The sequence below is a fragment of the Somniosus microcephalus genome, chromosome 2, assembly GCF_052327205.1.
Source record: "Somniosus microcephalus isolate GS21.2 chromosome 2, FLI_Smic_1.0, whole genome shotgun sequence".
In the NCBI taxonomy this organism is placed as follows: Eukaryota; Metazoa; Chordata; class Chondrichthyes; order Squaliformes; family Somniosidae; genus Somniosus; species Somniosus microcephalus.
Genome location: NC_140988.1, coordinates 297,438,466 through 297,455,462, shown reverse-complemented (window position 1 = coordinate 297,455,462; position 16,997 = coordinate 297,438,466). Strand labels below are relative to the sequence as shown.

General features: G+C 43.2%; 1 protein-coding gene across 4 annotated transcripts in view; it reads right to left on the bottom strand.

The window, feature by feature from the left end:
* Positions 1 to 16,997, bottom strand: part of LOC147123467 (putative E3 ubiquitin-protein ligase HERC1) — a 491,571-nt gene that overhangs the window by 415,438 nt on the left and 59,136 nt on the right. For all 4 annotated transcript variants that reach the window (XM_085973371.1, XM_085973346.1, XM_085973361.1 and 1 more), the window contains exons 2-3: positions 12,132 to 13,073; positions 10,909 to 11,004 (exon numbers count right to left, since the gene is read on the bottom strand). In XM_085973371.1, coding sequence (XP_085829497.1) covers positions 10,909 to 11,004; positions 12,132 to 13,058 — 1,023 coding nt within the window. In that variant the 5' untranslated portion in view covers positions 13,059 to 13,073. The remainder of the gene's footprint in view (positions 1 to 10,908; positions 11,005 to 12,131; positions 13,074 to 16,997) is intronic.

The following is a 16,997-nucleotide window of genomic DNA, read 5'->3' as shown; positions in this document are numbered from 1 at the left end:
TCCCGACTTCTCCAAACCATGCCAGGTTAGAGCAGGTGGGCCATCGGGTTGAAGGACTTGGAGGGGTCGCGATGTCGGTGTTCAGGTGAGTGATGTGTGCATGAGTGCAAAGGTAAGTGTGTTTGGTGTGTCTAAAGTGTGTAAAGAAGTTTAAATTACCTGTACTTACCTTAACAGCCTTTCTTCCTCTAGGCTTCAGGAGTCCATCATTCAGCCGGCACTGAAAGCAGAATGGCCGCGAGCTGTCAAAAGTGACAGCCTGCAGCTTTCAGTGCCGGCGAGATTTCTAACTGAGACTGCGTAGAAGGACTCAGGTTAGAAGTAAGGCTGTCAGTGTTTGACAGCTTCAAACAGCTGTGAAACACTGATATTTCATCTGTCAAGACGTCTTGACAGATGAAATTTCAGTCTGTGACATCACCTGTTGCCGGGTGGCCCTTAATTGGCCTGCTGAGCCCGCTGGGCGGGCTCAACAAGGTCAATCAAGGGAAAATCGCGTGGATTGGCCACATCTCGATGGAGGCGGGACTAAAACCCGAAAGTTGTAGTCCCGCCTCCTTCCCGACTGCTGAAGGAAAATCCAACCCTGAGTGTTTGCAACTCCCCATTGGAACTGTATCTGGTGCTGTGAGGGTCACATTATGTGATCCAGTGGTAAAGAAGTTGTACCACCCCCATCAACATTACCAGACAGACTGCTGTACCACACCCACCTGTCCAGACAACCAAAACTGCTACTTATCCTGTTAATTTGCAAAACCACTCCCTTAATGGACTCAAATTCTCTGCTAGCTTAAATGTTGTCCAGCTAGCAAAAAATGAAATATTTTGATATTATTAAGGATGAAAACCTCCTTTAAATGAATGATCTCCACCCTCCCTGCCTAGACTGAAAGAAAAGTGCACTCCCTAGTCCCTGTAACCCAGGGAAGAAAGTAAGATCTGGTCCAATGTCAGTCTCTCCTTCCCTATCTCCCACTATCTCCTCACCCGTGGCCCCACCGCCCCCCCCCCACCCCCACCAAATCTGTCTCCACTCCCCTTTCCTGATTCCCTCCCTGTCTGGGTCCAGTTATTCCCCCACTCCACCTTTTAGCTTTGTTTAACCTGAATATTGTACTTGTTCTTAACTCCCATGTTCAACACCACAGGAGAACTACTTATATATTTAAATTGTTGAGTAGGTCGCAACATTTAATTACAAAATGCACTGAAACTGCTTTATCATGTAATCTCAATGGAACATTACAGTACGTGTTACATCTGTAGGTGGTGATGTGATAGGGTCTCACAATGCTAAATGTCACATACTGTTAGCTGCTAAAATAATAGCAGCTGCACAGCATATCGAAAGTTAACACCACAAAATGTCCATGACGGCACACAGTTCTAGGTTCTGACCACCTACCTCTTTAACCAAGCATAAGAACATAAGAAGTAGGAGCAGGAGCAGGCCATACGGCCCCTCGGGCCTGCTCCGCCATTCAATAGGATCATGGCTGATCCGAATCTAGACTCACGTCCACTTCCCTACCCTCTCCCCGTACCCCCTAATTCCCTTATCGGCTAGGAAACTGTCTATTTCCGTTTTAAATTTATTTAATGTTGCAGCTTCCACAGCTCTCTGGAGTAGCAAATTTCATAGATTTACTACCCTCTGAGTGAAGAAGTTTCTCCTCATCTCAGTTTTGAAACGGCAGCCCCTTATTCTAAGATTATGCCCCCTAGTTCTAGTCTCACCCATCAGTGGAAACATCCTCCCCGCATCCACCCGATCAAGCCCCCTCACAATCTTATATGTTTCAATAAGATCGCCTCTCATTCTTCTGAACTCCAATGAGTAGAGGCCCAACCTACTCAACCTTTCCTCATAAGTCAACCCCCTCATCTCCGGAATCAACTGAGTGAACCTTTTCTGAACCGCCTCGAGAGCAAGTATATCTTTTCTTAAATATGGAAACCAAAACTGCACGCAGTATTCCAGATGTGGCCTCACCAATACCCTGTATAACTGCAGCAAGACTTCCCTGTTTTTATACACCATCTCCCTTGCAATAAAAGCCAAGATTCCATTGGCCTTCCTGATCACCTGCATACTAACTTTTTGTGTTTCATGCACCAGGACCCCCAGATCCCTTTGTACTGTAGCACTTTGCAGTTTCTCTCCATTTAGATAACTTGCTCTTTGATTTTTTCTGCCAAAGTGCATAACCTCACACTTTCCAATATTATATTCCATCTGCCAAATCTCTTCCCACTCACTTAGCCTGTCTATGTCTCAGTGCGGCATCGGCAGCGGCTGGAGGCGGAGCAGCGCGGCAGAGCGACTACAAGAGGCCCCAGAGGCTCAGGTAGGCCTCAGGGCGGCATCGGCAGCGGCTGGAGGCGGAGCAGCGCGGCAGAGCGACTACAAGAGGCCCCAGATGCTCAGGTAGGCCTCAGTGCGGCATCGGCAGCGGGTGGAGGCGGAGCAGCGCAGCAGAGCGACTACAAGAGGCCCCAGAGGCTCAGGTAGGCCTCAGTGCGGCATCGGCAGTGGCTGGAGGCGGAGCAGAGCGGCAGAGCGACTACAAGAGGCCCCAGAGGCTCAGGTAGGTGTACCAATCTTCAATCTCAGGCAAGGAGAGAGGTAAAAAGTATTCAAGGTGTGACGTCACCACAAAACAGGTAGGTGATTGGTTGGAGTATTTCTCTCATTTTAAAACTTTAAGTCTGTGGTTTATAGTTTTTAAGGTTGCTGTGGTGTACCAAGGCCTTTCTGGTGCAGAGTGACTGTTGGTAAACCATTTAACTGGTGTAACTAGAGGGATTGATTTAATTTAAATCCAATTAATTTAAGGGGATACTAGCATCTAAAATCGGGCAGAGGGTGTCCATAAATAACAATAAAAAATTTAATTAATTACATAGAATGGAGCAGGTGATGTGTTACTGTTGCGAGATGTGGGAGCCAGTGAACCCCATTGAGGCTCACGGTGATTACGTCTGTGACAAGTGTCTGCTGCTACAGGAACTCCAGCGCCGTGTTGATGAGCTGGAGTCTGAGCTTCAGACACTGCGACACATCCGGGAGGGGGAGAAGTACCTGGACTCTGTATCAGGACGTGGTCACACCTATGAAGTTAAGTAATTCAGATGTAGCCCATGGTCAGGGACAGGACGGTGTTACTACGAGTGAGGCAGGTACGGGGATCCAGGAGGTAGAGCTGGAGGAGCCGCAGCCCTTGCTCTTGACCAACAGGTTCGAGGTTCTTACTCCCTGTGGGGACAGGAGCAGGGACTGCAGGGAGGATGAGCAACCTGGCCACAGCACCGTGGAACGGGGGGCCATTCAAGAGGGGGGAGTAAATAGAAATGTTGTAGTGGTAGGGGATAGTATCGTTAGGGGGATAGATAGAGTTCTTTGCAGCCGAGAGCGAGAGTCCCGAAGGCTGTGTTGCCTGCCCGGTGCCAGGGTTAAGGACATCTCCTCTGGACTGGAGAGAAACTTGGAGGGGGAGGATCCAGTTGTCGTGGTCCATGTTGGTACCAACGATATAGATAGGACAAGGAAGGAGGTTCTGCTGAGGGAGTTTGAGCAGCTAGGGGCCAAATTAAAAAGCAGAACCACAAGGGTAATAATCTCGGAATTATTACCTGAACCACGAGCGAATTTGGCTAGGACAAATAAAATTAGAGAGTTAAATGCGTGGCTCAAAGACTGGTGTGGGAGAAATGGGTTTTGCTTCCTGGGACACTGGCACCAGTACTGGGACAGGAGTGAGCTGTTCCGTTGGGACGGGCTTCACTTGGCCAGTGCTGGGACTAGAGTCCTGGCGGATCATATAACTAGGGCTGTAGAGAGGGCTTTAAACTAACTAGTGGGGGGGAGGTTCCTAGAGAGCAAATAATAAAAATGACAACAGAGAAGGTCATAGACTTAGGTAGCAGTGGGGAAATTAAAAACCAGAGCATGTCAGGAAGGGGCAGAAGGTATGGAGTAAAAGGTGAAGTAATAAAAAGGGCAAAAGCAGGAACTAAGTGTCACAAAACATCTTTGAAAGTTCTCTATCTGAATGCACGTAGCATTCGTAACAAAATAGATGAGTTAATGGCACAAATAACTACATATGGGTATGATCTTGTGGCCATTACAGAAACATGGCTGCAGGGTGACAATGCCTGGGAATTAAACATACCAGGTTATTTAACGATCAGGAAGGACAGGCAGGAAGGAAGGGGAGGTGGGGTGGCTATGTTAATAAAGGAAGGAATCACTGTAATACAGAGAAATGATATTGGGTCAAAAGATCAGGATAATGAAAGAGTTTGGGTGGAGGTAAGGAATAATAAGGGGAAAAAAACACTAGTGGGCGTAGTCTATAGGCCTCCGAACAGTGGCAACTCTGTTGGACGGAGTATCAATCAGGAAATAGTTGAGGCTTGTAATAAGGGAACATCTATAATTATGGGGGATTTTAACTATCATATTAATTGGACAAATCAAATTGGGCAGAGCAGCCTTGAGGATGAGTTCATTGAGTGTATTAGGGATGGGTTTCTTGAGCAGTATGTAACTGAACCGGCCAGGGGGCAAGCAACCTTAGATCTGGTCCTGTGTAACGAGACAGGATTAATTAAAAATGTCCTAGTAAAGGATCCCCTTGGAATGAGTGACCATAACATGGTTGAATTCCATATTCAATTAGAGGGTGAGAAGGTTGGATCTCAAACAAGCGTGCTAAGCTTGAATAAAGGAGACTATGAAGGTATGAGAGCAGAACTGAGTAGAGTGGATTGGGAAAATAGATTAAAGGGTAAGACGATACATGATCAGTGGTGTACATTTAAGGAGTTATTTTACAACTTCCAAAAAATATATATTCCACTGAGAAGAAAAGGGTGTAAAAGAAAAGACAGCCATCTGTGGCTAAGTAAAGAAATTAAGGATAGTATTCGACTAAAAACAAGGGCATATAAGGTAGCCAAATCTAGTGGGAGGATAGAGGATTGGGAAAACTTTAAAAGACAGCAAAAATAACAAAAAGATTGATTAAGAAAGGGAAGATAGATTATGAAAGTAAATTAGCAAAAAATATAAAAACAGATAGTAAGAGTTTTTATAGTTATATAAAAAGAAAAAGGGTGGCTAAAGTAAATGTTGGTCCCTTAGAGGATGAGACCGGGAAATTAATGGTAGGAAATATGGAGATGGCAAAAACACTGAATGAATACTTTATATCAGTCTTTACAGTAGAAGACACTAAGAATATCCCAACACTGGACAAACAGGGGGCTATAGGGGGAGAGGAGCTAAACACGGTCAAAATCACTAAGGAAGTGGTACTCGGTAAAATAATGGGACTCAAGGCGGATAAATCACCTGGACCTGATGGCTTACATCCTAGGGTCTTGAGGGAAGTGGCGGTAGGGATTGTGAATGCATTGGTAATAATTTTCCAAAACTCCCTAGACTCAGCAATGGTCCCGGCAGACTGGAAAACTGCTAATGTAACACCCTTATTTAAAAAAGGGCAGTAGACAGAAGGCTGGAAACTATAGACCGGTTAGCCTAACATCTGTGGTAGGTAAAATTTTGGAGTCCATTATTAAGGAGACAGTAACAGGACATTTGGATAATCATAATTTAATAGGACAAAGTCAGCATGGTTTTATGAAGGGGAAGTCATGTTTGACAAATTTGCTGGAGTTCTTTGAGGAAGTAACGTATAGGGTGGATAAAGGGGAACCAGTGGACGTCGTGTATTTAGACTTCCAAAAGGCATTTGACAAGGTACCACACAAAAGATTGTTGCTTAAGATAAAAAATCACAGGATTGGGGGTAATATTCTGGCATGGATAGAGGATTGACTATCTAACAGAAGGCAGAGAGTTGGGATAAATGGTTCATTCTCAGACTGGCAATCAGTAACTAGTGGTGTTCCGCAGGGGTCAGTGCTGGGTCCCCAACTCTTTACAATCTATATTAACGATTTGGAGGAGGGGACCGAGTGTAACATATCAAAGTTTGCAGATTATACTAAGATGGGAGGGAAAGTAGTGAGTGAGGAGGACATTAAAAATCTGCAAGGGGACAGAGACAGGCTAAGTAAGTGGGCAGAGATTTGGCAGATGGAATACAACACTGGAAAGTGTGAGGTTATGCACTTTGGCAGGAAAAATCGTAGAGCAAGTTATTATCTTAATGGCAAGAAACTGGAAAGTACTTAAGTACAAAGGGATCTGGGGGTCCTGGTGCACGAAACTCAAAAGGTTAGTATGCAGGTGCAGCAAGTGATTAAGAAGGCCAATGGAATGTTGGCTTTCATTGCTAGGGTGATAGAATATAAAAATAGGGAGGTATTGCTTCAGTTGTACAAGGTATTGGTGAGACCGCACCTGGAATACTGCGTACAGTTTTGGTGTCCATACTTAAGAAAGGACATACTTGCTCTCGAGTCAGTACAAAGAAGGTTCACTCGGTTAATCCCGGGGATGAGGGGATGGACATATGAGGAGAGGTTGAGTAGATTGGGACTCTACTCATTGGAGTTCAGAAGAATGAGAGGCGATCTTATTGAAACATATAAGATTGTGAAGGGATTGGATCGGGTGGATGCGGGGAAGATGTTCCCGATGATGGGTGAAACTAGAACTAGGGGGCATAGTCTTAGAATAAGGGGCTGCTCTTTCAAAACTGAGATGAGGAGGAACTACTTCACTCGGAGGGTGGTAGGTCCATGGAATATGCTGCCCCAAAAAGCTGTAGAAGCTACATCATTACATAAATTTAAAACAGAAATAGACAGTTTCCTAGAAGTAAAGGGAATTAAGGGTTACGGGGAGCGGGCAGGAATTTGGACATGAGTCTAGGTTCGGATCGGTCATGGCCCTGTGGGTAGCGGAGCGGGCCCAGGGGCCGTGTAGCCTGATCCTGCTCCTATTTCGTGTGTCTAATTCTGTTAGATTCAGGAGATAGTTCTGTGATAGTAGATTGGCGGTTAGGATCAGATCAGCCATGATCTTATTGAATGGCGGAGCAGGCTCGAGGGGCCGATTGGCCTACTCCTGCTCCTATTTCTTATGTTCTTATGTTAATATAGATTGTAAAGAGTTGGGGTCCCAGCACTGACCCCTGCGGAACACCACTAGTTACTGATTGCCAGCCCGAGAATGAACCATTTATCCCAACTCTTTGTTTTCTGTTAGATAGCCAATCTTCCACCAATGCCAGTATATTACCCCCAATCCCGTGATTTCTTATCTTGATCAGTAATCTTTTGTGTGGAACCTTGTCAAATGCCTTTTGGAAGTCCAAATACACTACATCCACTGGTTCCCCTTTATCCACCCTGTATGTTACGTCCTCAAAGAATTCGAGCAAATTTGTCAAACATGACTTCCCCTTCATAAAACCATGCTGACTCTGTCCTATTAAATTATGTTTATCCAAATGCTCTGTTACTGTTTCCTTAATAATGGACTCCAACATTTTGCCAACCACAGATGTTAGGCTAACTGGTCTATAGTTTCCAGCTTTTTGTCTACTTCCCTTCTTAAATAAGGGTGTTACATTACCAGTTTTCCAATCTGCCGGGACCTTTCCTGAGTCCAGGGCGTTTTGGAAAATAATCACCAATGCATCCACAATCCCTACCGCCACTTCTCTCAAGACCCTAGAATGTAGACCATCAAGTCCGGGGGATTTATCCGCCTTCAGTCCCATTATTTTACCGAGTACCATCTCCTTAGTGATTTTAATCGTGTTTACCCCCCCCCCCCATTGCCCCCTGTTTGTCCAGTGTTGGGATATTTTTAGTGTCCTCTATTGTAAAGACCGATACAAAATATTTGTTCAACGTCTTTGCCATCTCCATGTTCACCACCACTAGTTTCCCAGTCTCATCCTCTAAGGGACCAACGTTCACTTTAGCCACCCTTTTTCTTTTTAATATAGCTGTAGAAATTCTTGGTATCTGTTTTTATATTTTTTGCTAGTTTACTTTCATAATCTATCTTCCCTTTCTTAATTAATCTTTTAGTTATTGTTTGGGAAGCATTTAAAAGCCAGCAATCTTCTATCCTCCCACTAGATTTGGCCACTTTATATGCCCTTGTTTTCAGTCGGATACTATCCTATATTACTTTACTAAGCCACGGATGGCTGTCTTTTCTTTTACTCCCCTTTTTCCTCAGTGGAGTATATTTATCTTGAAAGATGTGAAATATCTCCTTGAATGTAGACCACTGCTCTTGTACCGTCTTACACTTTAATCTGTTTTCCCAGTCCACTTTAGTCAATTCTACTCTCATACCTTCATAGTCTCCTTTATTTAAGCTCAGTATGCTGGTTTGAAATCCAACTCTCTCACCCTCAAACTGAATTTGGAATTCAACCATATTATGGTCACTCATTCCAAGGGGATCCTTTACTAGGACATTTTTTATTAATCCTGTCTCATTACACGGGACCAGATCTAAGATTGCCTGCCCCCTGGTTGGTTCAGTTACATACTGCTCAAGGAACCCGTCGCTAATACACTCTATGAACTCTTCCTCAAGGCTGCCATGCCCAATTTGATTAGTCCAGTCAATATGAAAGTTAAAATCCCCCATGATTATAGCTGTTCCCTTATTACAAGCCCCAACTATTTCCTGATTTATACTCCGACCAACAGAGTTGCAACTGTTAGGAGGCCTATAGACTACGCCCACTAGTGACTTTTTCCCCTTATTATTCCTTATCTCCACCCAAACTGTTTCACTATCCTGATCCTTTGACCCAATATAATTTCTGACTATTGCAGTGATTCCATCCTTGATTAACATAGCAACCCCACCTCCCTTTCCTTCCTGTCTGTCCTTCCTAATTGTCAAATACCCTTGTATGTTTAGTTCCCAGTCATGATCATCTTTCAGCCATGTTTCCGTAATGGCCACCAGATCATACCCATGTGTAGTTATTTGTACCGTCAACTCGTCTATTTTGTTACGAATGCTGCGTGCATTCAGATAAAGAACTTTCAAATATGTTTTCTGACAATTTATTCCTGTTTTTACCCCTTTTACTACTTTACCTTTATCTTTATACATTCTGTCCCTTCCTGACATGCTCTGGTTTTTAATTCCCCCATTGCTACCTTGCTCTATTGCCTTCTCCGCTGTCATTTTTATTTTTCGTTCTCTTAAAACCTCCCCCCCACTAATTAGTTTAAAGCCCTCTCTACAGCCCTAGTTATTCGATTCGCCAGGATTCTAGTCCCAGCACTGGCCAAGTGAAGTCCGTCCCAACGGAACAGCTCTCTCCTGTCCCAGTACTGATGCCAGTGTCCCAAGAAGCAAAACCCATTTCTCCCACACCAGTCTTTGAGCCACGCATTTAACTCTAATTTTATTTACCCTAGCCAAATTTGCTCATGGCTCAGGTAGTAATCCAGAGATTATTACCCTTGTGGTTCTGCTTTTTAATTTGGTCACCTGTCCTAATATCTCGTGACTTGTTGTCAAACTTTTTCTGATAATTCTCCTGTGTTACACCATTAAAGGCGCTATATAAATGCAAGTTGTTGTTAAAAAAGAGAAAAGACTTGCATTTTATAGTGCCTTTCACGACCACCGGACATCCCAAAGCGCTTTAAAGCCAATGAAGTACTTCTGAATTGTAGTCACTGTTATAATGTAGGAAACGCGGCAGCCAATTTGCGCACAGCAAGCTCCCACAAACAGCAATGTGATAATGACCAGATAATCTGTTTTAGTGACGTTGATTGAGGGATAATATTGGCCAGGACAGTGGGGATAACTCCCCTGCTCTTCTTCGAAATAGTGCCATAGGATCATTTACGTTCACATGAGAGAGCAGACGGGGCTGAACATCTCAACCGAAAGACGGCACTTCCGACAGAGCAGTACGCCCTCAGTACTGCACTGGAGTGTCAGCCTAGCTTTTTGTGCTCAAGTCCCTGGAGAGGAACTTGAGCCCACAAATTCTGACTCAAGAGGCGAGGGTGCTGCCCACTGAGCCAAGGCTGTTATTGAGTGTTGCTATGGTGCAGCTTAAATTTCTCTTAGCCAGTTATGTTGGTGTAGGCAAGTACAGAAAGGAAATGTGAAATTAAAACTTTTTTGTGGCCTCGGACAGCTCCCCAATGGCAATTTTGTTACACCTGCTTATAAATACTAAATTATCTGGGTATTTTGAAATTTAACTTATAGTTTAAAAATTAATGCAAGTTAAAAGCAACGGAGAAGAGGGTTGGGAAGGGAAAAACAGGCTTCCTAGAAATGAATGAATTCAGTGAATGTGCCCTCAGTAAATGCAAATACGGCTATGGGAGGAGCATGTCACGCACAAATTAATGAATTAATTGGGTATTGAAAACTTATTAAAAAAAAAGCTTCAGGGACAAGATGAGAGCTTTGAATTAATCAATCTTCTCACTTCCCACTGCCACACCATATCCATTTCCTCATAATGCACTATTTCCTATTACCTTCTGTCTGTAATGGGATGGGAGACCCACTAGTATTTTAATAAAAATTGATGGTGTAATTAGCTGTTTTTTCACAATTCCCTGTGCAGCAGGATTCCCATCTCAAATTATCTATGTGAGCGATATACCAAATGGAGGCCAGGCATTTTACCATCGAGGAGAGGGATGTAATTAAATAAATTAAGGCAAATCATCACAGCTGCATCTATGTGTCCTCTTCAAGAGGCCTGGTAGTATGACTTGTTACACATGCACAAGCCATAGTAAAGCAAAAGAGAACAAAAAAAATGTTACATTAAATTAAAAAATCCATATAAAGAGAACTTCACTAAACAAATGGTTGGAACAATTTGCGTGTAATTTAGGATTACACTGTCAGTTTACAAAATAGACAAACACACACATATAGTACCACTGTAAGAAACAATGACGAACCTCTTCAAAAAGACAAACTGCAGCATGAGAAAGAGAACACAGCCCATCTGGAGTCTTCTTGAGCTCTTGATTCTGTAGATTATCTACATATGTATTCTAAAGGTTAAAACAGAACAAATAAGCAGTGTTTTGAATAATTAACATCTATTTTTCATTAGAAATGTATATCACATAAGTAAACTACAGGAATGGGTAAAAGCAAAGTTCTATCTTTACCGTTTGATTAGCAATGAAAAATCAGCACAAGTGATCTGTTATAATTACAGACTGGTTCACGTGATTGGTCAGGGATTTTTTTGGTTAAACATAAAAACACATTATTAGTTGCATTTTCCACATAGAAAGCAGAAAGTTAATTAAATTCAATAGGGAAGAGACGCTTAAAAGGAAAAATGGAAGAACACAATGGGAAGAGGGAAAAATGGCAGAGGTGCATGAATGAGAAAATGGAAACAAAATGCTTCTCTCTCCCCATCTCATCCTCCCCACTGTTGGTTAGAACATGACCAAGATATTTTCTGCACAGTCCATTAAGCGGCATTGGTTTATAGATGAATTCAGTCTGGCGTACTGCTCTTAATTCAAAATCATTTCATTCAAATGACTTGATAAATTTAAACTTTTATTGGCACTAAATTCCCATTTTGCAGCGATATTTACTTGGTTTCATTCAAATGATTGGATAATTTATTTTTTTTAATGCAAAAACACAGATTCAAGTTATCAGCAGTAGACTGTACTCTTAATTGGAAGTTCCTTAATTTGAATTATGTTAATTTGAATTGAAAGTGTGTAGAAAAAACCTTCCATGCAGTACATTTAAATTATTTAATTTGAATTATTGGATAATTCAATTAGTTTAAGCAAAAATCAACTTTGAATAGGAAAAGACCATAAAAGAGAGAGCTTGATACCAGTACAGTGCTATTAAATTGTAATTCACTAGTACAGTGCCATTATATTATTGTCTTGTTTTGAATTAATTTACTTTTCAATTTTTTCAAATTCATCAATTCACCACATGAACAGTTTATAGATAATTTTCTGCTATTCTGGCATGATGTTTGAAAAACATTTTCCAATAAAGTGTGGGGAAACAATAAATTTTATGAATCACAACATTAAAATAGCACATCAAGTACAAAATAGATTTACATGCTAATCAATCCCTGCTCACATTTAAATAAAGAATAAAAAGTGTAACTCTGATAAATCAAACTCACTGAAGAATGTTTCAGTTGCTCCAATGATTTTAAAAAACAATCATAGCCAATCATTCCTTCTTTTTCTGGTGCAAAAGGTGCATTAACAGCAGCTGCTGAAGCAGCTAATGCTACTTCAATCCATTCAAGTAGGAATTTCAAGGACCCACGCTGCACTGCAAGACCTAACAGTAGCTCTGAAGCCAATCTTCGCCCTTCATTGTCAGCCCCAGAACTGGGCATGGTCATCTTCTTCAGAAATGTTGTCACTTGTGTGAGGCAGTCCAAACCAACTTGCGGGATTTTGTTTTCATTTGCTAGAGAAAGTGGAGGTAGAGAATTGATAATTGTACAGGCTGTGCACAAAACATCATTGCACAGGCTCAAGCTTGGATCTAACCTTGACTGCTGCCAGTTTTGTTGAATTAGTGCAAAGAGTAGGCTTAAACCAGTCTTCACTCCCATCTCTATTAGAACATCAGTACCCGATTTTATTCTCGTATTCCTGGCCAATGCATCTCCCAGATCTAATCTGCTGTCAGAACTCTGCTTTTGTACTTGACACCCCGGTCTGAACCGATCGTGATATTTGTTAGAAAGTGCGTAGAATATTCTCTGAAGTGACACCAGTCGCATATGTAAGGCAACAGCAAAAGGTGAATTTCCAAAGACTGTCCTGGCCAAATTCTGCTGGCTGTTGAGCAGTGCAGAGAGATACTGCTCACGTTCTTCCACGGCTGAAGACTCATGTTCAAAATCTGGCAACCGAGGACCTATCAGATGTTGGGCCTGTTGAGATATTCCTACCACTTCTTTGTTCTGGAGTAGCTTTTCATATAATGCAGAGGCACCTTCCCTTGTTGCTGTAGACTCACTGTCTTCCAAGGCCCAGGAACTATTCAGGTGTTCAAGCCACTTCAGTATTACGTTTGTGGGACATGTAACCATTTTATAATGTTGAATCTGGAAAAAGGGAAAAAAATACATATGACTCCTCTATTATTATTATTACCTTCCTCTTTCACACTCGATACAATACCTAAAGAGCAAGATTTGGTATCCTGCACAATTAGAGATTCATAAGAACATAAGATAAATCAAGGACAAAAAAAGCTCCAACACCAACTCACCTATCAGAATTTAACTGTATTTTTTTAATTACATAGAATTTACAGCACAGAAACAGGCCATTCAACTCAATTGGTCTATGTCGTTGTTTATGCTCCACACGAGTCTCCTCCTACCCTATCAGAATATCTTTCTATTGCAGTCTCCCTCATGTACTTATCTACCTTCCCATTAAATGCATCTATACTATTAGTCTCAACTACTTCATGTGGTAGCAAGTTCCACATTCTAACCACTGTCTGGGTAAAGAAGTTCCTCCTGAATTTCTTACTGCATTTATGAGTGACTATCTTCAACAACAACAAAAAAACTTGCATCGATATAGCGCCTTTAACATAGTAAAACTTCCCAAGGTGCTTCACAGGAGTGTTACCAAACAAAATCTGACACCAAGTCACATAAGGAGAAATTAGGGCAGATGGCCAAAAGCTTGGTCAAAGAGGTAAGTTTTAAGGAGCGTCTTAAAGGAGGGAAAAGAAAGGTAGAGAGGCGGACAGGTTTAGGGAGCGAATTCCAGAGCTTAGGACCTCGGCAGGTGAAAGCACGGCCGCCAATGGTGGAGCGATTAAAATCGGGAATGCTCGAGACCAGAATTGGAGGTGCGCAGATATCTTGGAGGGTTGTAGGGCTGGAGGAGGTTAGAGATAGAGGGATTTGAGGGATGAGAATTTTTTTTAATCGAGGTGCTGCTTAACCGGGGCCAATGTAGGTCAGCGAGCACAAGGGTGATGGGTGAACGGGACTTGGTGCGAGTTAGGATACGGGCAGCAGAGTTTTGGATGAGCTCAAGTTTATGGAGGGTGGAAGATGGGAGGCCGGCCAGGAGTGCATTGGAATAGTCGAGTCTAGAGATAACAAATTCATGGATGAGGGTTTCAGCAGCAGATGAGCTGAGGCAAGGGTGGAGTCAGGCGATGTTAGAGGTAGAAATAAGCGGTCTTAGTGGTGGCGCAGATATATTTATATATGATCCCTAGTTTTGGACTCCTCTAAAAGTAGAAATATCTTCTTTATGTCTACCCCATCAAAATCATTCGTAATTTTAAAGACCTCGATTAGGTCACCCCTCAGCCTTCTCTTTTCTAGAGAAAAGAGCCCCAGCCTGTTCAGTCTTTACTGATAGTTATAACCTCTCAATTCTGGGATCATCCTTTTAAATCTTTTTTGCACTTTCATCAGTACCTCCATATCCTTTTTGTAACATAGAATTATAGAATCATTGAATCATTCAGCACAGAAAGAGGCCATTTGGAACATCATGGCTGTGCCGGCTCTTTGAAAGAGCTATTGAATTAGTCCCACTCTCCTGCTCATTCCGGATAGCCATGCAAATTTTTCCCCTTCAAGTATTTATCCAATTTCCTTTTGAAAGTCACTATTGAAACTGCTTCCACCATTCTTTCAGGCAGCACATTCCGGAATAGAAGTCGCTGCATTAAAAAATTCTCATCACCCCTCTGGTTCCTTTGCCAATCATCTTAAATCTGTAATAACAACAGAAAATGCTGGAAAAACTCAGCAAGTCAGGCAACATCCGTGGAGAGAAATTTGAGTTGACGTTTCGGGTTTGACCCTTCTTCAAAACTGGAGAGAAAAGGAACTAGATCGAAGGCAGGGCTGCGATCGGACAAAAGAATAAAAGAACCAAAAGAAGTAAAAGAGATTAGAAGCTAGACGAGATGGTAATAGGCTGTGATTAGGTGTAAAGTGTACTGGCAGGGCAAAAGATAGCTGCCAGGTGTGAGAGAGAAACAAAAGGGAAGGGGGGGGGGGAAAAGGAAAGGAGTGGAAAAATATAAGTGAAAATGAAATAGGGGCCGAGGTTATGATCTGAAATTGTTGAACTCGATATTGAGACCGGAAGGCTGCAGAGTGCCTAATTGGAAGATGAGGTGCTGTTCCTCGAGTTTACGTTGAGCTTCCGTGGAACAGTACAAGAGGCCAAGGACGGTGAGGTCCGAGTGGGAGTGGAATGGTGAATTGAAATGACAGGCGACCGGAAGCTCGGGGTCACCCTTACGGACTGAACGGAGGTGTTCCGCAAAGCGGTCACCCAATCTGCGTTTGGTCTCCCCAATGTAGAGGAGACCGCATCGTGAGCAGCGAATACAGTATACTAGATTGCGAGAAGTACAAGTAAATCGCTGTTTCACCTGGAAGGGGTGTTTGGGGCCCTGGACAGTGGGGAGGGGGGAGGTATAGGGGCAGGTGTTACATCTCCTCCGCCTGTCCTTCTGCCACTGGAAACAGTTTCTCCTTATTTAAAACCCTTCATGATTTTGAACACCTCTATCAAATCTCCCCTTAACCTTCTCTGTTCTAAGGAGAACAACCCCAGCTTCTCTAGGTTCTCCATATAACTGAAGTCCTGCATTCCTGGTGCCATTCTTGTAAATCTCCTCTGCACCCTCTCCAAGGCCTTAACATCTTCCTAGAGTGTGGTGCCCATATTTGGACAAAATGCTCCAGCTGGGGCCTAACCAGTGTTTTACGAAGGTTTAGCATAATTTCCTTGCTTTTGTACGCTATGCCTGTTTATAAAGCCATGGACCCCGTCTGCCATTTTTAAACAGCCTTCTCAACACATCCTGCCACCTTCAAAGATTCAGGTCTCCCTGTTCCTGCACCCCCTCTAAAATTATACCATTTCGTTTACAAAAGCAAAATACTGCAGATGCTGGAAATCTGAAATAAAAACAGAAAATGCTGGAAATACTCAGCAGGTCAGGCAGCATCTGTGGAGAGAGAAACAGAGTTAACGTTTCAGGTCAATGACCCTTTGTCAGATGTGAAAAAAGCTGGAGATGTAACAGGTTTTTAAGCAAGTGCAGGAGCAGGGAGAGGGGGGGAGGGGAGGAAAGAACAAAAGGGAAGGTCTGTGATAGGATGGAAGGCAGGAGAGATTAAGAAACAAAAGGGATGATGGTGCAAGGCAAAAGGAGATGGTAATGGGACAAGTTAAGAAACAAAAGATGACTCTAGATGAAGTGTAAATGGCAAAGGCAGAATCATCAACAGCTGCCACGTGAGAGAGAGAAAAAAAATGATAGAGGCCGAGGTTATGGTCTGAAATTGTTGAACTCGATGTTGAGTCCAGAAGGCTGTAAAGTGCCTAATTGAAGGATGAGGTGCTGTTCCTCGAGCTTACATTGAGCTTCATTGGAACAATGCAAGAGGCCGAGGACGGAGAGGTCAGAGTGGGAGTGGAGCGAAGAATTAAAGTGACAGGCGACTTGAAGCTCGGGGTCACCCTTACGGACTGAACGGAGGTGTTCCGCAAAGCGGTCACCCAATCTGCGTTTGGTCTCCCCAATGTAGAGGTGACCACATCGTGAGCAATGAATACAGTATAGTAAATTGCAAGAAGTACAAGTAAATCTCTGTTACACCTGGAAGGAGTGTTTGGGGCCCTGGATGGTGGGAAGGGAGGAGGTTAAAGGGTAGGTGTTGCATTTCCTGCGCTTGCATGGGAAGGTGCCGGGTGAAGGGGAAGGGGTGATAGCAGAGTGGACCAGGGTGTCGCGGAGGGAGCTGTGACTTCGGAATGCTGAAAGGGGAGGTGAGCGGAAGATGTGTCTGGTGATGGGATCACGCTGGAGGTGGCGGAAATGGCGGAGGATGATCCGTTGAATGTGGAGGCTGGTGGGGTGAAAGGTGAGGGCAAGGGGAACCCTATCGTGATTCCGGGAGGGAGGGAAAGGGGTGAGAGCAGAAGTGCGGGAAATAGAATGGACACGGTCAAGGGCCGTTTCAACCACA